This window comes from Panulirus ornatus, chromosome 7, assembly GCF_036320965.1.
Source record: "Panulirus ornatus isolate Po-2019 chromosome 7, ASM3632096v1, whole genome shotgun sequence".
Taxonomy (NCBI): Eukaryota; Metazoa; Arthropoda; class Malacostraca; order Decapoda; family Palinuridae; genus Panulirus; species Panulirus ornatus.
In genome coordinates, this window is record NC_092230.1 from 24,272,148 (window position 1) to 24,296,165 (window position 24,018).

General features: G+C 41.4%; 1 protein-coding gene across 1 annotated transcript in view; it reads left to right on the top strand.

Annotated features, from left to right (window-relative positions):
• The window catches only part of LOC139749312 (uncharacterized), a 276,562-nt gene that overhangs the window by 160,130 nt on the left and 92,414 nt on the right, over positions 1-24,018 (top strand). Inside the window, exons 14-16 of the mRNA XM_071663037.1 lie at positions 2,256-2,356; positions 17,541-17,769; positions 23,308-23,466. Of these exons, the coding sequence (XP_071519138.1) occupies positions 2,256-2,356; positions 17,541-17,769; positions 23,308-23,466 (489 nt within the window). The remainder of the gene's footprint in view (positions 1-2,255; positions 2,357-17,540; positions 17,770-23,307; positions 23,467-24,018) is intronic.

Consider the following 24,018-nt stretch of genomic DNA (forward strand, 5'->3'; position numbering starts at 1 on the left):
GCATTAGAAGGAAAGATGTATGATATATGCCTAGCAGCAAATAGAGGGAATAAAGAGTATGCTCTGAACCAGAAAGCAACCAGGCATAGATGATGGAAAATTATGAAGTCGAGTAATTTCTGAAAACATACCAGAAATGTATAAGACAGAGATGCAAGAATGCCTAGCAATTAAATTGCAACTGTTATTCATTACGATGCCAGGTGATCTAAGAATTTTGTGTAGGGTGACTTTAGAAACATTCAAATGAAGATTAGCCTGATGGTTGAAGACAGTACTGGATGAACCTAAAAAAAGATAACTGTGCCAGAGGAGCAGTTTCTTAAAAATAGCATTCTACAAAAGCAAGATTAGTGAGAGAACAAGGTGAGGTAGTTGAGAGAGATGTGTCGTGAGCACAGTGTACTCGCTTTGCCACCATGGCATAATCTCATCAAAGGCACATGGGTAGGTACCATTTTTTAAGATATGATTCCATTTATCCTTGATCTGTAGGAGGAGAGCCAGCAAATTTCATGCCATACCCAGACCCTGGATCTGTACAATTTTTTAAGGGGTTTACAGTAACCAGAAACCCCAGTTTTGGCAAAGAATAATGTCTCAAAGTAGCCTATTTCATCTATGCTTAGATGTTTCCTTAGGAGAGCTTCATGTTTGTTTTACTTAGGAATGTTTTAATTCTCCATAGTTATCAAGGGGACTTTTCTGGTCCTTCAACCTCCTTTAGTGAGATATAATATGGTACATCTTTAGTACTTGCTTCAATAGTGTATACAGTATATTCAGTTGAATTGGAACAATCCAAGAAGAGTAAAGGTACACTTTGAGTAAGGATGTCTTGCAAATTGTGGAGCATTCCACAATTATATGGCTTTCAATCATCTATTGAGTTCTAGCTGGGCTTTATAGTGGAACATGCTGTGAGATGGCCACTATCTTGGCCCTTCTCGAGGACCATTTTTAGGTGGAAATCTTTTGAAGATTTTTGGCAAGGCACCTTACTTCCACATTCATCAAAAATGTGCCATAGTTTAGATGTTTTATATCAACCCCATAACTGTAGGATTCTTCCTCCTACAGCATTGGATCACGGTTGCTGTATTCACCTTTGAAGATCATTTTTAGCACTGAGTTAGTCCATTGGAAATTTTTTTCTGACCCTTCTCCTGCAAACGGGTATTCTCTCGTGCATGCAGGACAAACAGCAAAGGAGAGAAATGTGGTACTGAAAGTTGAAAAACTTTTCTCCCAGAGGCTGTGATGCGTGGATTATTTCCTTTTCTCTCACCTTTCCTGACTTCCCCTCCTTTTTGAAGAAATTCTTTTTGCATACTGTGTTTGCTTTGGGTTGGTGCTTGGGTATTGAGAGGTTTGATGATGGCTGCATAGTGAGCCAACACCTCAGTGGTTGTCAAATCGCACTCCTCTGACTTAGGTAGCTGTCTTTTCTCTCTGCCTCACCCACATGTGGGCTACTGACATTTTGTCCACAAACATACTGTCTCTCCTAGTCATACATACCACTTGACAGCACTTAACTCACACAGCTCATTTTTCGTAACTAGATTTTCCTGTGTTGAGCACTATGCGCTAGCTCTGCCCTTTAACAAAGTGTTAGGAGCATTAGATAGAAGGTGGAAACAGTTAGGCAGGAGCCCTAGGTAGAAACTTTAGCTTGAAGTAATATGTTGGAGCATTAGATAAAAGTAGTCAGTAGGAACATTGGGTAGGAGCCTCTGCAAATGTTTGCTTGCCAGAGTTACCCTCTGCTAGTGGTCTGTTAAAACGAGGCATGTGAGGGTAAGAAGTGGCTCTAGAGTTTATTAGTAATGGAGACTTTATTACTGTGGCCACCCCCTTAGGGGTGTTCCAGTTGGAATGGGTGTCAGATATAGTTAACCTGGGGACCTGCAAAATGTGTGTTCTGAGTAGTTGGTAGGATGTCGATCTGTGATGTCAGCCTGGTGATGGTTGGCCAAGGGTGGATTTGACACGAGCATTTGCTTCAGATACCTTTGAGGTCATTCACAAAGGGTAAGAGAAGGTTGGAGCTTCCTCACCAAAGATGGTAAGTTAAGTCTTGACTGCAGGATGCTGCCTTAGAGAGAAAAGATATTCAGCTTTCAAAATTTGTCTTTCTTTAATATCACTCTGCCAGTTAAAAAAGTAAGGCATTAGATGATTTATAACATACAAAAGTTATGAATACATTTGTTTTTGGATTCTTGTAATTAATGGTGTTTATTATCTGACAGGTTGCTGTCCGTGATACACGTTTTCTAAATAAATTCAATTGGCGCTACATCTGTGTGGATGAAGGCCATAGGCTGAAGAACTACAAATGTCGTCTTACAAAGTATGTGTGATGCCAAGTCATTTCCTTTTTCTCTCTAAAGCTTGTCACTTAATTTGTCATGTATGGAAGGATATTTGTGCATATGTCATCCATCCCTTTTCATCTCCCATGATGTTGCTTCCTTCTCTTTGTTCTGCAGGTATTACTTCAGTCATTGCTCTCTTTCATTGTCTTCCCATGTACTGGACCCATGACTTGCATCTGGCATCTACATCCCATAGTTGCTGTATGGAGACTGGCCACATTGTTGTGATAACTTTCTTCTTTTCTCATACAGCAAAACTTTGCAGTTCTTTTCTGTCCTTTTTCTTCACCTCATCCTTAACTTTTCCATGCTTAAGAGGCAGGTCTACTAACACCTGAGTAACTTAGACTAATTCTTCATTCCTCCTTTTTTTTTCTCATAACCACCTTCCATCTAAGTTAGCCCTGATTAGGGCATGCTTTTCCCCTTGTCACATTAGCTCCTACAAAAAATAGATAGTGGTATATGTATATGTTTTTTTTAGATGTGTTTGCCATTTCTTGTGATGGTGAAGTTGTACCTGGAACAGATGAAGAAAGGCCACATTTGCTCCTAACCATTCTCTTGCTGTCATATGCAGTGCACCAAAAGCATAACCTGCTTCCACAACCAGGCCTCACAGACTAGGTTGAGTACTTTGACAGTTTTTTTCCTGACTTCATTTGAAATCCCTGTATCTTGTGCACACCCTTTACCCTTCCCAATCACTGAAAATCATTTTCACTCCATCCTGCCATCTTCAATTTGGTCTCCCCTTTCTCATTGTCCTCTACACTCCTGACACATACATTCTCTTTGTCAACCTCTCATTACTGATTCTAGACCATTTCAGCACATCTTTAGCTTTGTCAACCACACTGTTCTTATTATCACACTTTTCTCATACCCCTTTTATTACTTAGTCAAACACCTCACACCTTATTTGTGTTATCCTCATACATTTCATTTCCATCACATCTGCCTTCCTATGCACTTTCTCATCTATAACCCATTCCTTGCATCCATACAACATCATTGGGAATACTGTACCTTCAAACACCCATTTTCACCCTCTCATATAAATACCAATCTTTCCACTCATTCCTCAGTGCTGCCAGAATGTTTTCCCCTCACCCACTCTTTGACTCACTTCTGCTTCCATGGTTCCATTAGCTGTCATATTCTCTTCCAACTATATAAAGCAGTTTACTTCCTCCAGATTTTCTCCATTCAAACTTACTCCAACTACCTGTCCTTCTGCCCTTCTAAACCTAATAAGCTTGCTTTTATTCTTAATTATATTTAGCTTCCTCCTTTCACGTACTTTCCCTTACTCAGTCACCAACTTTTGCACTTTGTCACTCGAATCTGAATCTGCCATCAGTGCTATAAGCAGCAAACAACAATTTACCCACTTCCCAGGCTGCCTCACCCCCAACAGACTGAATACTCACCCATCTTTAAGTTGCACTTACCTCCCTCACTACCCCATCCATAAACAAATGAAGCAGCCATTGTCATCACACACTCCTACCATAGGCACTATTTCACCTAGAACCACTTACTCTCCTATTTCTTTACTCATACTTACACCTTACACTTCTGATAAAAACTACTCACTGATTCTAACAGCTTTCCTCCCACACCATATATTCTGAAGACCTTTCACAAGAGATCTTTATTGACTCTATCATATGCCTTCTTCATATACATTAATGCTGCTAAAAAATCTCTCTGTCTCTCTCTGTCTCTGTCTGTCTGTCTCTGTCTGTCTGTCTGTCTCTGTCTGTCTGTCTGTCTCTGTCTGTCTGTCTGTCTCTCTGTCTCTCTCTCTGTCTGTCTGTCTGTCTGTCTCTCTCTGTCTGTCTCTCTCTGTCTGTCTCTCTCTGTCTGTCTGTCTCTCTCTCTCTCTCTCTCTCTCTCTCTCTCTCTCTCTGTCTCTGTCTCTCTCTGTCTCTGTCTCTCTCTGTCTCTGTCTCTCTCTCTGTCTCTCTCTGTCTCTGTCTCTCTCTGTCTCTGTCTCTCTCTGTCTCTGTCTCTCTCTGTCTCTGTCTCTCTCTGTCTCTGTCTCTCTCTGTCTCTCTCTGTCTCTGTCTCTCTCTGTCTCTGTCTCTCTCTGTCTCTGTCTCTCTCTGTCTCTGTCTCTCTCTGTCTCTGTCTCTCTCTGTCTCTGTCTCTCTCTGTCTCTGTCTCTCTCTGTCTCTGTCTCTCTCTGTCTCTGTCTCTCTCTCTGTCTCTCTCTCTGTCTCTCTCTCTCTCTCTCTCTCTCTCTCTCTCTCTCTCTCTCTCTCTCTCTCTCTCTCTCTCTCTCAGTTGTTGACAAAATTACTCATAAGGATGGGCCTTGATTGAGATATAAAGAGGTTAATGAAAGGGACAAAGAAGAGATGAGGAAATGCATTTATGAATTTTGGAGGAAGTGAAAACCCTCTTTCTAAACATGCTTGGTCATACTTATTGGGAAAGACATGAGAGATGAGAGAGTTCCAAAGCTTTGAGATGTAGGAAAAGAAACAGTCATAAACATTCCCCTCCCTTGAGTTGCCATCAAGCACACAGTAATCATATACTGCAGCTTACCAAGTATGGCATGGTCTGTTTAATGGTTGGGACATACAAGCTGCCAGCTGTTTGGTGCAAAAACCCAAGTGATACCTTTCGAAAAAGGAAATTGAACAGCATTGTGGTGTAGAGCAAGTGGGTCAAGTTTTGAAGTTATCCTAAGAGAGTTGATGAGTTTGACCTCTTTTGACTCTGTCAAGTAAGGATGCAGAGCTTAAACCACTGCAGATGTGAAAGCAGTGCTTCATACAAGGACAGATCAGTCCATTGTATAGTGTAGATGTTACAGTAATACCAAGTATGTTCATTGAGTCAAGAGGTGGTAATTCAGATCCGACAAAGGAGAAAGGAAATTTGTGTGGAATTTTCAATAGAGATTGGCAGAAACTGGGTCTTGGAGGCATTAAGGTTAAGCATATTTTGTCTACCCCACTGAGATATCCTGTTCAAGTCTGTGTTCATTCATGAAGTTGTGTTGAGATGAGATGCAGATTGAGTGAAAGAAGAAGCAGATTTGAAGGATCTAGAGGAACGCAGTGTTGAGTAATCAGCATATGAGCGCATTGTCTTTATTTGTGGAAGAAATGATTCATTGATAAAAAGGGGAAACGGTTTGGGAAACAGGACAGAACCTTAAGGGACACTGCTGTTATTGGAGAAAGGGGTAGAATCTGATACATCACCAACCACAGAGATAGATTGGCCAGAGAGGAAGCTAAATATGAGGGAGCAAAGTGAGGGAGGGAAGCCAAGGGAGGGAGCTTAGAGATGAGGCCCTGATGCTACACCCTGTCAAAAGCTTTGGATATATCAAGGGCAGCTACATAAGATTCCCCCAAATCTTTCAGGGATGATGACCAGACTTTAGTAAGAAAGAAAAGATTATAACCAGTGGATTTCACCTTACAGAAACCATGCTGGCGGTCAGAGAGAAGGCTATGAGATGCAAGATGTGTGAGGATATGAGAGTTGAGTAGGGATTCAAGAACCTTGGAAATAGTAGATGTCAAAGCAACAGGACGATATTTAGAGGGGTTAGGATGGTCACCCTTCTTGGGGATGAGATGTACCAACACTTGCTTCGATGAAAAAGGAATGGTTCTCGTTTTTAAACAGAAATGGAGCAGAAGAGCAGGAACAAGTGCACATTTGTAGGCACACTTTTACAGTATAGGGGGATGGATACCATCATATCCATAAGCCTTGCTTGTGTCCAGAGAGAAGCACTTTTTGGACAGTTCAAAAAGAGAGGACAGAGAGGAGCATAGGATTGATAAGAGGAGCATCTGGGGGTTAAGGAATGTTAAAGTTATCAAAGTTAGAATTAGAGGGGAAACAAAAACCAAAGAGAGTTGCTTTTTTCTTATGGAGATACATTTATAGTGCAGTTAGAACAGAAAAGTGAAGGAAATAAGTGAATGATGAGGATTTTAGCTAGGCATGAAAGAAAAGTCATTTTGTTTATGTGTTCATATTTATTTATTTTATTCAATATGTATAATCGCTGTTTCCCGCGTTAGTGAGGTAGCTCCGGGAAACAGACGAAGAAAGGACCATCCACTCATATACACATATATATATATACATAAACGCTCACATAAGCACATATACATACACATACGTAGACATTACATACATACACAGGCCACATTTGTTCACACTCAGTCTCTAGCTGTCATGTGTAATGCAACGAAACCACAGCTTTCTCTCCACATCCAGGCCCCACAGACCTTTCCATGGTTTATCCCAGATGCTTTAAATGCCCTGGCTCAATCCATTGACAGCATGTTGACCCCATTATACCACATCATTCCAATTCACTCTATCCCTTGCATGCCTCTCACCCTCCTATAAGTTCATGTCCCAATCACTCAAAATCTTTTTCACTCCATCCTTACACCTCTAATTTGGTCTCCCACTTCTCATTCTTCCCTCCAATCTCCAGTCTCAGTCTCTCTTCCCTCATTCCCTCCATATGTCCTGACCTGAAAATTTCAACACACCCTCTTCTGCTCTCTCAGCCATACTCCTTTTTTTCCACACATCTCTCTTACCCTTACATTACTTGCTTGATCACACCACCTTACATCGCATATTGTCTTCAAACATTTCATTTCCAACACATCCACACTCCTCCGCTCAACCCTCTTTATAGCCCATACCTCGCAACGATATAACATTGTCAGAGCCAATTTTCCTTCAAACATACCCATTTTTGCTCTCTGAGATAATGTTGTCTCCTTCCACATATTCTTCAATGCTCTCAGAACTTTTGGTCCCTCCCCACCCTCTGACTCTGTTCCGCTTCCATGGTTCCATCCGCTTCTAAGTCCAATCCCAGATATCTAAAACACTTCACTTCCTCCAATTTTTCTCCATTCAAGCTTACATCCCAGTTAACTTGTCCCTCAACCCTACTGAACCTAATAACCTTGCTTTTATTCACATTTACTCTCAACTTTCTCCTTTCACACACTTTTCCAAACTCAGTTGGTAATCATTGCATTTTCTCACACGAATCAGCCTCTAGAGCTGTGTCATTGGCGAACAACAACTGACTCTTTTCCCAGGCCTTCTCATCCCCAACAGACTGCATACTTGCCCCTCTCTCCAAAACTCTTGCATTTACTTCCGTAACCAACCCATCCATAAACATTAAACAACCATGGGGACATCACACACCCCTGACAACATTCACTGGGAACCAATCACCCTCCTCTCTTCCTACTCATACACATGACTTAAATCCTTAGTTAAGATTTTTTCACTGCTTCTAGCAACTCGCCTCCCACACAATATACTCTTAAAACCTTCCACAAAGCATCTCTATCAGCCCTATCATATGCCTTTTCCTTTACCATAAATGCTACATACAAACCCATTTGTTTTTCTAAGTGTTTCTCACATACGTTCTTCAAAGCAAACACCGGATCCACACATCCTCTACCGCTTCTGAAACCACACTGCTCTTCCCCAGTCTGATGCTCTGTACATGCCTTCACCATCTAAATCAATACCTTCCCATATAGTTTCCAAGGAATAATCAACAAGCTTATGGCTTTGTTCAATTGCACTATGCATTCATTCTGCCAATCCTCAAGCACTTCACCATGGTCCACACATACAGTGAATATGCTTACCAACCTTTCAACAACACAGTCACCCTTTTTTTTTAATAGATTCCATTGCAATACCATCCAAACCCGCTACCTTGCCGGATTTCATCTTCCGCAAAGCTTTCACTACCTCTTTTCTGCTTACCAAACCATTCTCCCTGACCCTTTCACTTCGCACATCACCCTGACCAAAACATCCTATATTCTCCACTCTATCATCAAACACATTCAAAATACTCTCACTCCATCTCCTCACTTCATCACTACTTGTTATTACCTTCCCACTTGCCCCCCTTCACCAATGTTCCCATTTGTCTTATGCACGTTATCTACCTCCTTCCAAAACATCTTTTTATTCTCCCTGAAATTTAATGATGCTCTCTCACCCCAACTCTCATTTGCCCTCTTTTTCACCGCTTGCACCTTTCTCTTGACCTCCTTCCACTTTCTTTTATATATCTCCTAGTGATTTGTGCTACTTCCTTGCAAATATCATCCAAATGCCTCTCTTCTTTTTCACTAACAACCTTACTTCTTCATCCCATTACTCACTACCCTTTCTAATCTGCCTACTTCCCATCTTTCTCGTGTCACAAGCATCTTTTGTGCAAATCATCACTGCTTCCCTAAATACATCCAATTAACACATCACAATGTAATAAAGCAGAATAAGGAAGATGACTTAGAAAATATAAACACTTAAAAGTATAGGTAATTGACGTAGAAATGTAAACAGACTTCAGTAAAGCAAGATGATTTAGAATTATAAAAAAATTAAATCAGTGAAAAAAAGTTGACTCAGAAGTAGAACTATAAACAGTTAAATTACAGTTCAGTAATTTTATGATATATATGAACAAGTATACATATGTGAGTAGGAGAGATGGTCAAATGGTATTATTGAACTACATGTTAATTGAAAGGTGTGTAAAAGAGAGACTTGTGGACATTAATGTGCTGAGAGGGGCAGCTAGAGGGATGTTTGATCACTATATTATGGAGGCGAAGGTGAAGATTTGTTGGGGCTTTCAGAAAAGAAGAGAGAATGTTGGGGAGAAGAGAGTGATGAAAGTAAGTGGGCTTGGAAAGGAGACTTTTGTGAGGAAGTATCAGGGGAGATTATGTGAAGGGACATCCCGCACCCCTGCCACAAACCGACATTCACTGGGAACCACTCACTCTCCTCGCTTCCTACTCGTACACATGCCTTACATCCTTGGTAAAAACTTTTCACTGCTTCTAGCAACTTACCTCTCACACTGTATACTCTTAAAACCTTCCTCAAAGCATCTCTGTCAACCTCATCATATGCCTTTTCCAGTTCTATAAATTCTACAAACAAATCTATCTGTTTTTCCAAGTATTTCTCACATACATTCTTCAAAGCAAACATCTGATCCACACATCCTCTACCAGTTCTGAAACCACACTGCTCTTCCCCACTCTGATGCTCTGTACGTGCCTTTACCCTCTCAGTCAATACCCTCCCATATAATTTCCCAGGAATACTCAACAAACTTATACCTCTGTAATTTGAACACTCATCTTTATCCCCCTTTGCCTTTGTACAATGGCTCTGTGAACTATAGGGTTGTACAGAGGAAGGTGGATGTGTTGGAAATGAAACGTTTGAAGACAACATGTGGTGTGAGGTGGTTTGATTGAGTAAGTAATGAAAGGGTAAGAGAGATGTGTGGTAATAAAAAGTGTGGTTGAGAGAGTAGAAGAGGGTGTGTTGAAATGGTTTTGACACATGGAGAGAATGAGTGAGGAAAGATTGACAAAGAGGATATATATGTCAGAGTTGGAGGGAACAAGGCAGAAGCAGGATACCAAATTGGAGGTGGAAGGATGGAGTGAAAAAGATTTTGCTCAAGTGGGGCCTGAACATACAGAAGGTTGAAAGGCATGCAAGGAATAGGGTGAAGTGAAACAACGTGGTATACCGGGGTCGACATACCGTCATTGGACTGAACCAGGGCATATGAAGCGTCTGGGGTAAACCATGGAAAGTTTTGTTAGGCCTGTATTTGGAAAGGGAGCTGTGGTTTCAGTGCATTACACATGGCAGCTGAAGATTAAGTGTGGGCAACTGTGGCCTTTTTTTTTTCTTTCTTTCTTTTCCTGGCACTACCTCGCTAGGGGGTGGGGGGTTATTTCCTGTGTGGCTGGGTAGCAACAGAAATGGATGAAGGCAGCAAGTATGAATATATACCTATGTATATATGTATGTATCTGTGTATGTATATGTATGTATACGTTGATATGTATATGTATGTATGTGGGCGTTTATGTATAAATATATATATTTTTTTTTTTTTTTTTTTTTTTTATACTTTGTCGCTGTCTCCCGCGTTTGCGAGGTAGCGCAAGGAAACAGACGAAAGAAATGGCCCAACCCCCCCCCATACACATGTACATACACACGTCCACACACGCAAAATATACATACCTACACAGCTTTCCATGGTTTACCCCAGACGCTTCACATGCCTTGATTCAATCCACTGACAGCACGTCAACCCCTGTATACCACATCGCTCCAATTCACTCTATTCCTTGCCCTCCTTTCACCCTCCTGCATGTTCAGGCCCCGATCACACAAAATCTTTTTCACTCCATCTTTCCACCTCCAATTTGGTCTCCCTCTTCTCCTCGTTCCCTCCACCTCCGACACATATATCCTCTTGGTCAATCTTTCCTCACTCATTCTCTCCATGTGCCCAAACCATTTCAAAACACCCTCTTCTGCTCTCTCAACCACGCTCTTTTTATTTCCACACATCTCTCTTACCCTTACGTTACTTACACGATCAAACCACCTCACACCACACATTGTCCTCAAACATCTCATTTCCAGCACATCCATCCTCCTGCGCACAACTCTATCCATAGCCCACGCCTCGCAACCATACAACATTGTTGGAACCACTATTCCTTCAAACATACCCATTTTTGCTTTCCGAGATAATGTTCTCGACTTCCACACATTTTTCAAGGCTCCCAAAATTTTCGCCCCCTCCCCCACCCTATGATCCACTTCCGCTTCCATGGTTCCATCCGCTGACAGATCCACTCCCAGATATCTAAAACACTTCACTTCCTCCAGTTTTTCTCCATTCAAACTCACCTCCCAATTGACTTGACCCTCAACCCTACTGTACCTAATAACCTTGCTCTTATTCACATTTACTCTTAACTTTCTTATATATATGTTTATATAAGTGGTTAGGCCATTCTTCGGATGTTTCCTTGCTCTACCTCACTGATGCGGGAGACGGCAATTAAGTACAATAAAAAATAAGTATTTTTTTATTATACTTTGCCGCTGTCTCGCATAAGTGAGGTAGCGCAAGGAAACAAACGAAAGAATGGCCCAACCCACCCACAAACACATGTATATACATGAATGCCCACAAATGCACATATACATACCTATACATTTCAACGTATACATTTTTTTTTTTTTTCTTTTTGCTTTGTCGCTGTCTCCCGCGTTTGCGAGGTAGCGCAAGGAAGTAGACGAAAGAAATGGCCCAACCCACCCCCATACACATATATATACATACGTCCACACACGCAAATATACATACCTACACAGCTTTCCATGGTTTACCCCAGACGCTTCACATGCCCTGATTCAATCCACTGACAGCACGTCAACCCCGGTATACCACATCGATCCAATTCACTCTATTCCTTGCCCTCCTTTCACCCTCCTGCATGTTCAGGCCCCGATCACACAAAATCTTTTTCACTCCACCTTTCCACCTCCAATTTGGTCTCCCACTTCTCCTCGTTCCCTCCACCTCCGACACATATATCCTCTTGGTCAATCTTTCCTCACTCATTCTCTCCATGTGTCCAAACCATTTCAAAACACCCTCTTCTGCTCTCTCAACCACGCTCTTTTTATTTCCACACATCTCTCTTACCCTTACGTTACTTACTCGATCAAACCACCTCACACCACACATTGTCCTCAAACATCTCATTTCCAGCACATCCATCCTCCTGTGCACAACTCTATCCATAGCCCACGCCTCGCAACCATACGACATTGTTGGAACCACTATTCCTTCAAACATATCCATTTTTGCTTTCCGAGATAATGTTCTCGACTTCCACACATTCTTCAAGGCTCCCAGGATTTTCGCCCCCTCCCCCACCCTATGATCCACTTCCGCTTCCATGGTTCCATCCGCTGCCAGATCCACTCCCAGATATCTAAAACACTTTACTTCCTCCAGTTTTTCTCCATTCAAACTTACCTCCCAATTGACTTGACCCTCAACCCTACCGTACCTAATTACCTTGCTCTTATTCACATTTACTCTTAACTTTCTTCTTTCACACACTTTACCAAACTCAGTCACCAGCTTCTGCAGTTTCTCACATGAATCAGCCACCAACGCTGTATCAACGTATACATACATATACATATACAGACATATACATATATACACATGTACATATTCATACTTGCTGCCTTCATCCATTCCTGTTGCCACCCCACCACACATGAAATGGCACCCCCCTCCCCCAACGCGCGTGAGAGGTAGCGCTAAGAGAAGACAATAAAGGCCACATGCGTTCACACTCCGTCTCTATCTATTATGTGTAATGCACCCAAACCACAGCTCCCTTTCCACATCCAGGCCCCGCAGAACTTTCCATGGTTTACCCCAAACGCTTCACATGCCCTGGTTCAATCCATTGACAGCACGTCGACCCCGGTATACCACATCGTTCCAATTCACTCTATTCCTTGCATGCTTTTCACCCTCCTGTATGTTTAAGCCCCAGTCACTCAAAATCTTTTTCACTCCGTCCTTTCACCTCCAGTTTGGTCTCCCACTTCTCCTCATTCCCTCCACCACTGACACATGTATCCTCTTTGTCAATCTTTCATCACTCATTCTCTCCATGTGACCAAACCATTTCAATACACCCTCTTCTGCTCTCTCAACCACAGTGGTTTTGGATGGTATTGCAGTGGAATTTATTAAAAAAGGGGGTGACTGTGTTGTTGACTGGTTGGTAAGGATATTTAATGTATGTATGACTCATGATGAGGTGCCTGAGGATTAGCGTAATGCATACATAGTGCCATTATACAAAGGCAAAGGGGATAAAGCTGAGTGCTCAACTTATAGAGGTATAAGTTTGTTGAGTATTCTTGGGAAATTATATGGTAGAGTATTGATTGAGAGGGTGAAGGCATGTACAGAGCATCAGATCGTGGAAGAACAGTGCGGATTCAGAAATGGTAGAGGATGCGTGGATCAGGTGTTTGCTATGAAGAATGTATATGTGAAATACTTAGAAAAGCAAATGGATTTGTATGTAGTATTTATGGATCTGGAGAAGGCATATGATAGAGTTGATAAGATATGCTCTGTGGAAGGTATTAAGAATATATGGTGTGGGAGGCAAGTTGTTAGAAGCAGTGAAAAGTTTTCATCAAGGATGTAAGGCATGTGTACGTGTAGGAAGAGAGGAAAGTGATTGGTTCTCAGTGAATGTAGGTTTGCGGCAGGGGTGTGTGATGTCTCCATGGTTGTTTAATTTGTTTATGGGTGGGGTTGTTAGGGAGGTGAATGCAAGAGTTTTGGAAAGAGGGGCAAGTATGAAGTATGTTGTGGGTGAGAGGGCTTGGGAAGCGAGTCAGTTGTTGTTCGCTGACGATATATCACTTATGGCTGATTCCGGTGATAAACAGCACAAGCTGGTGACTGAGTTTGGTAAAGTGTGTGAAAGAAGAAAGTTGAGAGTAAGTGTGAATAAGAGCAGGGTTATTAGGTACAATAGGGTTGAGGGACAAGTCAATAGGGTGTTTAATTTGTTTATGGGTGGGGTTGTTAGGGAGGTGAATGCTAGAATTTTGGAAAGAGGGGCAAGTATGAAGTATGTTGTGGATGAGAGGGCTTGGGAAGCGAGTCAGTTGTTGTTCGCTGATGATATATCGTTTATGGCTGATTCGGGTGATAAACAGCACAAGCTGGTGACTGAGTTTGGTAAAGTGTGTGAAAGAAGAAAGTTGAGAGTAAATGTGAATAAGAGCAAGGTTATTAGGTACAATAGGGTTGAGGGACAAGTCAGTTGGGTGGTGAGTCTGAATGGAGAAAAACTGGAGGAAGTGAATTGGTTTAGATATCTGGGAGTGGATTTGGCAGCGGATGTAACAGTGGAAGCGGAAGTGAGTCACAGGGTGGGGTAGGGGGGGGGAAGATTTTTGGGGCGTTGAAAAATGTGTGGAAGGCGGGAACATTATCTTGGAAAGCAAAAATGGGTATGTTTGAAGGAATAGTAGTTCCAACAATGTTATATGGTTGCAAAGCGTGGGCTATAGATAGAGTTGAGTGGAGGAGGGTGGATGTGTTGGAAATGAGATGTTTGAGGACAATGTGTGGTGTGAGGTGGTTTGATCGAGTAAGTAATGAAAGGGTAAGAGATGTGTGGTAATAAAAAGAGTGTGGTTGAGAGAGCAGAAGAGGGTGTTCTGAAATGGTTTGGTCACATGGAGAGAATGAGTGAGGAAAGATTTACAAAGAGGATGTATGTATCAGAGGTGGAGGGAATGAGAAGTGGGAGACCAAATCGGAGGTGGAAAGATAGTGAAAAAGATTTTGAGCGATCGGGGCCAGAACATGCAGGAGGGTGAAAGGCGTGCAAGGAATAGAGTGAATTGGAACGATGTGGTTTACTGGGGTCGACATGCTGTCAGTGGATTGAACCAGGGCATGTGAAGCATCTGGGGTAAACCATGGAAAGTTTTGTGGGGCCTGGATGTGAAAAGGAAGCTGTTGTTTGGGTGCATTATACGTGACAGCTAGAGACTGAGTGTAAACGAATGTGGCCTTTGTTTTCTTTTCCTAGGGCTCCCTTGCACGCATGCGGGGAAGGGGTTTGTCATTTCATGTGTGGTGGGGTGGCAATGGGAATGAATAAAGGCAGACAGTATGAATTATGTACATGTGTATATATGTATATGTCTGTGTGTATATATATGTATACGTTGAGATGTATAGGAGTTTATGTGTGCGTGTATGGACATGTATGTATATGCATGTGTATGTGGGTGGGTTGGGCCATTCTTTCATCCGTTTCCTTGTGCTACCTTGCTGATGCGGGAGACAGCGACAAAGTATAATGATAATAATAAGAAGAAAAAATGACTCATTGTGAGGTGCCTGAGGATCGACGTAATGCATGCATAGTGCCATTGTACAAAGGCCAAGGGGATGAAATTGAGTTTTCAAATTATAGAGGTATAAGTTTGTTGAGTATTCCTGGGAAATTATATGGGAGGGTATTGATTGAGAGGGTGAAGGCATGTACAGAGCATCAGAATGGGGAAGAGCAGTGTGGATTCAGAAGTGGTAGAGGATGTGTGGATCAGGTGTTTGCTTTGAAGAATGTATGTGAGAAATACTAAGAGAAACAAATGGATTTGTATATAGCCTTTATGGATCTGGAGAAGGCATATGATAAGAGTTGATAGAGATGCTCTGTGGAAGGTATTAAGAGTATATGGTGTGGGAGGCAAGTTGTTAGAAGCAATGAAAAGTTTTTATCAAGGATGTAAGGCATGAGTACGAGTATGAAGAGAGGAAAGTGATTGGTTCCCAGTGAATGTCAGTTTTTGGCCGGGGTGCATGATGTCTCCATGGTTATTTAATTTGTTTATGGATGGGGTTGTTAGGGAGATGAATGCAAGAGTTTTGGAGAAAGGGGCAAGTATGCAATCTGTTGTGGATGAGAGGGCTTGGGAAGTGAGTCAGTTGTTGTTCGCTGATGATACATTGCTGGTGGCTGATTTGGGTGAGAAACTGCAGAAGCTGGTGACTGAGTTTGGTAAAGTGTGTGAAAGAAGAAAGCTGAGAGTGAATGTGAATAAGAGCAAGGTTATTAGGTACAGTATGGTTGAGGGAAAGTCAATTGGGAGGTAAGTTTGAATGGAGAAAAAGTGGAGGAAGTGAAGTGTTTTATATATGTGGGAGTGGATTTGGCAGCGGATGGAACCATGGAAGCGGAAGTGAATCATAGGGTGGGGGAGGGGGTGAAAGTTCTGGGAGCCTTGAAGAATGTGTGGAAGTTGAGAATGTTATCTTGGAAAGGAAAAATGGGTATGTTTGAAAGAATAGAGGTTCCAACAATGTTATATGGTTGCGAGGCGTGGACTATAGATAGAGTTGTGCGGAGGATGGTGGATGTGCTAGAAATGTGATGTTTGCAGACAATATGTGGTGTGAGGTGGTTTGATCGAGTAAGTAATGAAAGGGTAAGAGAGATGTGTGGTAATAAAAAGAGTGTGGTGGAGAGAGCAGAAGAGGGTGTTTTGAAATGGTTTGGTCACATGGAGAGAATGAGTGAGGAAAGATTGACAAAGAGGATATATGTGTCAGAGGTGGAGGGAACGAGGAGGTGGGAGACCAAATTGGAGATGGAAAGATGGAGTGAAAAAGATTTTGAGTGATCAGGGCCTGAACATGCAGGAGGGTGAAAGGCGTGCAAGGAATAGAGTGAATTGAAACAATGGTATACCGGGGTCAGCGTGCTGTCAGTGGATTGAACCAGGGCATGTGAAGCGTTTGGGGTAAACCATGGAAAGTTGTGTGGGGCCTGAATGTGGAAAGGGAGCTGTTGTTTGGGTGCATTATACATGACAGCTAGAGACTGAGTGTGAACGAATGTGGCCTTTGTTGTCTTTTCCTAGCGCTACCTCACACACATGTGGGGGGAGGGGGTTTTCATTTCATGTTTGGCGGGGTGGCGGCAGGAATGAATAAGCTTAGGCAGACAGTATGAATTATGTACATGTGTATATATTTATATGTGTGTTTGTATATATGTGTATATGTTGAGATGTATAGATATGTATATGTGCTATGTGTGGACGTGTATGTATATACATGTGTATGTGGGTGGGTTGGGCCATTCTTACGTCTGTTTCCGTGCACTACCTCGCTAATGCAGGAGACAGCGACAAAGTATAAAGTATAATAGTAAGAAGAGTGTGGTTCTGTGAGCTGAAGATTGTCAGTGGTTGAGGGGACAAGAAGAGATAGACCAAACTGGAGAATGAATGATGGAGTGAAAAAAAATTTTAGTTGTCAGGGCCTGAACATGCTTGAGGGGGTAAGGTGTGCACATGATAGAGGGAATTGCAACAAAGTGGTATGTAGGTGGCGACATGCTATCAATGGATATCATCAGGGCAGATGAAACAGCAGAGGGAAAACATGGAAAGTTTTATGGGGCTTGGTTGTGAATAGGGGGCTATGGTCTCAGTGGGTGCATTACACATGACAGCAAGAGAATGAATGTGAGTGAGTGTGGCCTTCTTTGTTCCTGATACAATCTCACTAATCCAAGAAATGGCAAATGATTAGGATGAAAAATTTTGAATTTTCAGTTTTTCCAGGAAATTAGGTTGAGGATATTAGTCTTTGATTTTTGTTTTTTGAATTGCCTAAAATATTTTCAAACATCTCTTCAGGTCATTGAACACATATTCTTCATCAAATCGTTTGCTTCTTACTGGAACACCACTTCAGAATAGTCTTGCTGAGCTATGGGCGCTCCTCAACTTTCTAATGCCAGAGATTTTTGACTCACTTGATGTGTTTGAGTCTTGGTTTGATGTGACAGAATTGATGGAAGAGGGAAGTGATGAGAAGATTATCCAACAAGAGAAAGAGAACCAAGTAATTTCAACGTTGATGAAGGTAAGATCAAAACAAAATCATGTTGGTGCAATTATATCAAGGTTTATTCCTTTATTTCAAGTCTTTGCATTTATACTGTATATATCTTGCAGATATCCCCCAGTTTACATTGGAGATGGTTACCTGGAAAATGCAATACATGTGGAAAGTCCTTCTATGGAAACTATTTTATCTCAGGATATAGTGGGATGAAAGGGGGATTAAATTCCTAAGGGAGGTTTCTCATTATAATCCTCATTAATAAGTATGAATAGAATGTTAAGAAACACAGTTCAGCTCAGATACATTATTAAAAGAATATTTATATTGAAATAAAGCACAGAATACACTATTATACTAAAGTGTAATGTATACATTACATGGCTTTTAATAATACACTAGCATGCTGTAGTAACTGGCATTTCCCATTACTGCCCCTTTGACAGGCAGGAGATACATAAACAGTAATCTTCCTCCACTATCTCCAAGAAGAATGTGTGTGAAAAATTGATAGAAAAACAGATGGATTTGTATGTAGCATTTATGGATCTGGAGAAGGCATATGATAGGATTGAGAGAGATGCTTTGTGAAAAGTCTTAAGAGTATATTGCATGGGAGGTAAGTTGCTAGAAGCAGTGAAAAGTTTTTACAAAGGAAGTAAGGCATGTGTACGAGTGGGAAGAGAGGAGAGTGATTGTTTCCCTGTTAATGTCGGTCTGCAGCAGGGATGTGTGATGTCCCCATGGTTGTTTAATTTGTTTATGGATGGGGTGGTTAGGGAGGGAAATGCAAGGGTTTTGGAAAGAGGGGTGAGTATGCTGTCTGTTGGGGATGAGAGGGCTTGGGAAGTGAGTCAGTTGTTGTTTGCTGATGATACAGCTTTAGTGGCTGATTCGAGTGAGAAACTGCAGAAGTTGGTGACTGAGTTTAGAAAAGTGTGTGGAAGGAGGAAGTTGAGAGTAAATGTGAATAAGTGCAAGGTTATTAGGTTCAGTAGGGTTGAGGGATAAGTTGATTGGGATGTAAATTTGAATGGAGAAAAACTGGAGGAAGTGAAGTGTTTTAGATGTCTGGGAGTGGATTTAGCAGTGAATGGAACAATGGAAGTGGAAGTGAGTCACAGGATAGGGGAGGGGGCAAATGCTCTGGGAGAGATGCAGAATATGTGGAAGGAGAGAACATTATCTCGAGATAGTAAAAAGGGTGTGTTTGAAGGAATAGTAGTTACAGCAATTTTATATGGATGCAGGGCGTAGGCTATAGATAGGGTTGTACGGAGGAGGGTAGATGTGTTGGAAATGAAATGTTTGAGAACAATATGTGGTGTGAGGTGGTTTGATCAAGTAATGAATGGGAAAGTGAGATGTGTGGAAGTAAAAAGGGTGTGATTGAGAGAGCAGAAGAGGGTGTGTTTTGACATACGGAGAGAATGAGAGGAAAGATTGACAAAGAGGATATATGTGTCAGAGGTGGAGGAACAAGTAGAAGTGGAAGACCAAATTGGAGGTGGAGGGATGGAGTGAAAAAGATTTTGAGCAATTGGGGCATTAACATACAGGAGGGTGAGAGGCATGCAAGGAATAGAGTGAATTGGATCTACGTGGTATACCTGGGTCGATGTTCTGTCAGTGAACTGAACCAGGGCATGTGAAACGTCTGGGGTAAACCATGGAAAAGTCTTCAAGGCCTGGATGTGGATAGGGAGCTGTGGTTTCGGTGCATTACACATGACAGCTAGAGACTAAGTGTGAAGGAATGTGGCCTTTTTGTTTCTTTTTGTGGAGCTACCTCTCTGAAGCAGGGGGTAACGATGCTGTTTCCTATGGGGCGGGGTAGCACCAGGAATGGATGAATGCAAGCAAGTATGAATATTTACATGTATATATATGTGTATATGTCTCTGTGTGTGTATATATATATATGTGGATTTTTTGATAGGTATGTATATGCGTGTGTATGGACATTTATGTATATGTATATGAGTGGATGGGCCATTCTTCATCTCTTTGCTGGTGCTACCTCGCTGATGCGGGAAACAGCGATCAAGTATAATAAAATGAGTATATAGATAAATAAGACAACAGGGGTTGACGTGCTGTCAGTGGATTGAATCAAGGCATGTGAAGCGTCTGGGGTAAACCATGGAAAGCTGTGTAGGTATGTATATTTGCGTGTGTGGACGTGTGTATGTACATGTGTATGGGGGGGGGTTGGGCCATTTCTTTCGTCAGTTTCCTTGCGCTACCTCACAAACGCGGGAGACAGCGACAAAGTATATAAAAAAAAAAAAAAAAAAAAAGATAAATAATATATATTCTATTATTATACTTAATCGTTGTTCTCCACATCAGTGAGGTAGCACCAGGAAACAGACAAAGAATGGCCCAACCAATCATATACACATTTATATATAAAAATGCCCATACATGCACATATACATACATATACATATCATCATATACACACACAGACATATACAAATATACTTTCTTTCATACTTATTCGCCATTTCCTGTGTTGGTGAGGTAGTGTTAAGAACAGAGGACTGAGCCATGGAGGGATAATCCTCACTTGGCACCCTTCTCTGTTCCTTCTTTATGACACGCTGGGAATGTGTGGGAAGTATTCTTTCTCCCCTATCCCCAGGGATAGGGGAGACTGAGTGTGAGTGAATGTGGCCTTTTTGTCTGTTTTCCCGGTGCTACCTTGCTAAAGTGGGGGGTAATGATGCTGCTTCCTTTGGGGTGGGGTAGTGACAGCAAGTATGAATAATGTTATTTACATTTTTATTATACTTTTTTGCTGTCTCCCGCATTAGCGAGGTAGCGCAAGGAAAGAGAGGAAGGAATGACCCATTCCACCCACATACACATGTGTATACGTAAATGCCCACACACATACATATGCATACCTATACATTTCAACATATACATACATATACATACACAGACATATACATATACACACGTGTACATATTCATACTTACTGCCTTCATCCATTCCCGTTGTCGCCCTGCCACACATGAAATGGCACCTCCCTCCCCCCGCGTGCGCGAGGTGGCGCTAGGAAAAGACAACAAAGACCACATTCTTTCACACTCAGTCTCTAGCTGTCATGTGTAATGCACCAAAATCACAGCTCACTTTCCACATCTAGGCCCCACAAAACTTTCCATGGTTTATCTCATATGCTTCACATTCCCAGGTTCAACCCATTGACAGCACGTCGACCCCAGTGTCTCAAGTATACCATGGACTGCTAGAAATTTGAATTAGATATTAAATGTAAATAAAATAAATAAATGAAATACATTATACATCTGCTCAGGACTGAGGTGCTCATCAGCTATGAGTTTCACAAATTTGTCAATATACTTGGCAGCTTCTTCATGGTTTGCAGACCACTGTTCTTGGCACACTTTATTCATGGAAATTCCATGACGCTTCTTGAATCTTTGAATCTATAGTTACGCTCATGTTGTAATTCAGGTTCTTTATGGAACAACTTATCCTGGTTCATTATCATGCTGCCTGACAAAACCACTCCATCGCTCCGACACTGTCAAAACCATTCCGTCATCACTCGATCGTGCTCAGTACTCTTACCATCTTTTATAGTTTTTCTAATCGTCATTTGCTTCTTGGAATCGCTGTCTGCATAGAATTTCAATATTTTCTCATTTTACTTCTTTATATCAGAAACAGCTGATGAACCAATACTGTAGATTTCACGCAGCTTACGCACCGAAGCACCACTGTCCATTTTTTTCAACAGTTCTACTTTTTCTTGAATCGATATGGACTGGTGTTTATGCTTGACACCACGACTGACACTCTCATGTCTTAGAAGCCATAGCTAGGTTTAAATTTAAGCAAAATAAGCCAAGAATCTCACAGAATTGCAGTATCACCACCAAAAAGTGTAATGTAATTAATGTAAATAAGCATACTCTACACACAAAGCCATCTGTAGCTGCCCATTAAACTAGTCTGGTGGCTGCAGTAATTTCTAGTTCCCTCACGTAATTTTGTCTGGACTAAAGGAGGCACCGAACCATCAGTTGCCGGAAATTCGGTGGTGTACCTGTGTGTATATGTATGTTTATGGGTGTTTAGATATGTATACACATGACAGCTAGAGACTGAGTGTGAATTAATGTAGTCTTTTCGTATTTGTTCCTGATGCTCCCTCACTAAAGCAGGGGATAGGAATGCAGTTTTCCTGTGGGGGTGGGGTAGCTACAGGAATGAATAAAGGCAAGCAAGTATGAATATGTACATGTGTATGTATGTAATGTCTGGGTATGTGTATGTGTGTGTATGGGCATTTATGTACATATATGTGTATATGGGTCGATGGGCCATTCTTTGTCTCTTTCCTGGCGCTACCTTGCTGACGCTGGAAACAGTGATTATGCATAATGATGATTATTATAATATCTATTTATATATTTATATTTATTATACTTTGTCGCTGTCTGTTGCATTAGCAAGGTAGCTAAAGGAAACAGACGAAGGAATGGCCCAACCCACCCACATACACATGTATATACATACACGTCCACACATGCACATATACATACCTATACATGTCACCGTATATATATACATACATACACAAAATCATGTGCACATATACACATGTACATAATTCATACTGTCTACTCTTATTCATTCCCGTTGCCACCCTGCCACACATGAAATGAAAACCCCCTCCCCCCACATGTGCACGAGGTAGTGCTAGGAAAAGACAACAAAGGCCACATTCGTTCACACTCAGTCTTTAGCTGTCATGTATAATGCACCCAAACAACAGCTCCCTTTCCACATCCAGGCCTCACAAAACTTTCCATGGATTACCCCAGACGCTGCACATGCCCTGGTTCAATCCATTGACAGCACGTCGACCCCGATATACCACATCGATCCAATTCACTCTGTTCCTTGCACGCCTTTCACCCTCCTGCCTGTTCAGGCCCCGATCACTCAAAATCTTTTTCACTCCATCTTTCCATCTCCAATTTGATCTCCCACTTCTCCTCATTCCCTCCACTTCTGACACATATATCCTCTTTGTCAATCTTTCCTCACTCATTCTCTCCATGTGACCAAATCATTTCAAAACACCCTCTTCTGCTCTCTCAACCACACTCTTTTTATTACCACACATCTCTCGTACCCTATTATTACTTACTTGTTCAAACCACCTCACACCACATATTGTCCTCAAACATCTCATTTCCAGCTTATCCACCCTCCTGCGCACAACTCTGTCCATGGCCCACACCTCGCAACCATACAACATTGTTGGAACCACTATTCCTTCAAACATACCCATTTTTGCTTTCCGAGATAATGTTCTCAACTTCCCCACATTCTTCAAGGCTCCCAGAATAATAAATGCTAGTTAAGTTTATGTGGTAAAAGATATTACTGGAATTCCTGTTCATCTTTCAAGATATGTAGAATATTATATTTATCAATAAGAATATATTTGTTTCTTTCAAAAATTTGTCACTTTCCAGCTTGATTACATTTTTACTTTTCTTTCTTTACAGATTCTGAGTCCTTTTTTTTTGAGACGAGTAAAGAAAGATGTGGATATTGACATTCCCCCTAAGAAAGAGTTGCTTGTATACACACCCATGACTCCTTTGCAGGTGAAGCTGTATGAAGCAACATTGACCATGAATTATGAAATATTTAATGCCATGAAGGTAGGTCTGTTTCCTGTTGAATATAGATAAAATTTATTTTTACATGGAATATTACAGACATTCTATATACTTGCTGATAACCATGATGGAAAACGAAAGGCAAAAAGTTCCAGGTGCACTTTTGTATGATTACATTGTCAGTGGAGGTACAAGAATGATACATATATGAGATACATCTCATTCTTGTATCTCCCTTGATGATGTAATCACATGAAAATGCACTTGGGACTGTCTGTATTTCAGTGTTCCTCATGGTTATTTTCAGCAAATACTAGTCAAGCACATCACTGCAACATTCTGTATAAGTACTTTATCCAACAGCACTTAAAAGGACACCCATTAGGCAGTTGTTTCCAGTTATTGCAGTATGATATAGCTTGGAATACTGAATTATTAATCAGTTTTAACCTATGAAGAAAGGTGAAACATTATTTGGTTACTATGACTTCCATTAATGCCACAGCAGGTCATCTTAATATTGGCTAATGATATAAATCATGATATGGATCTACTAGCATAACCTGCTTAGTAGTAGTGATTGAGCACTAAAGA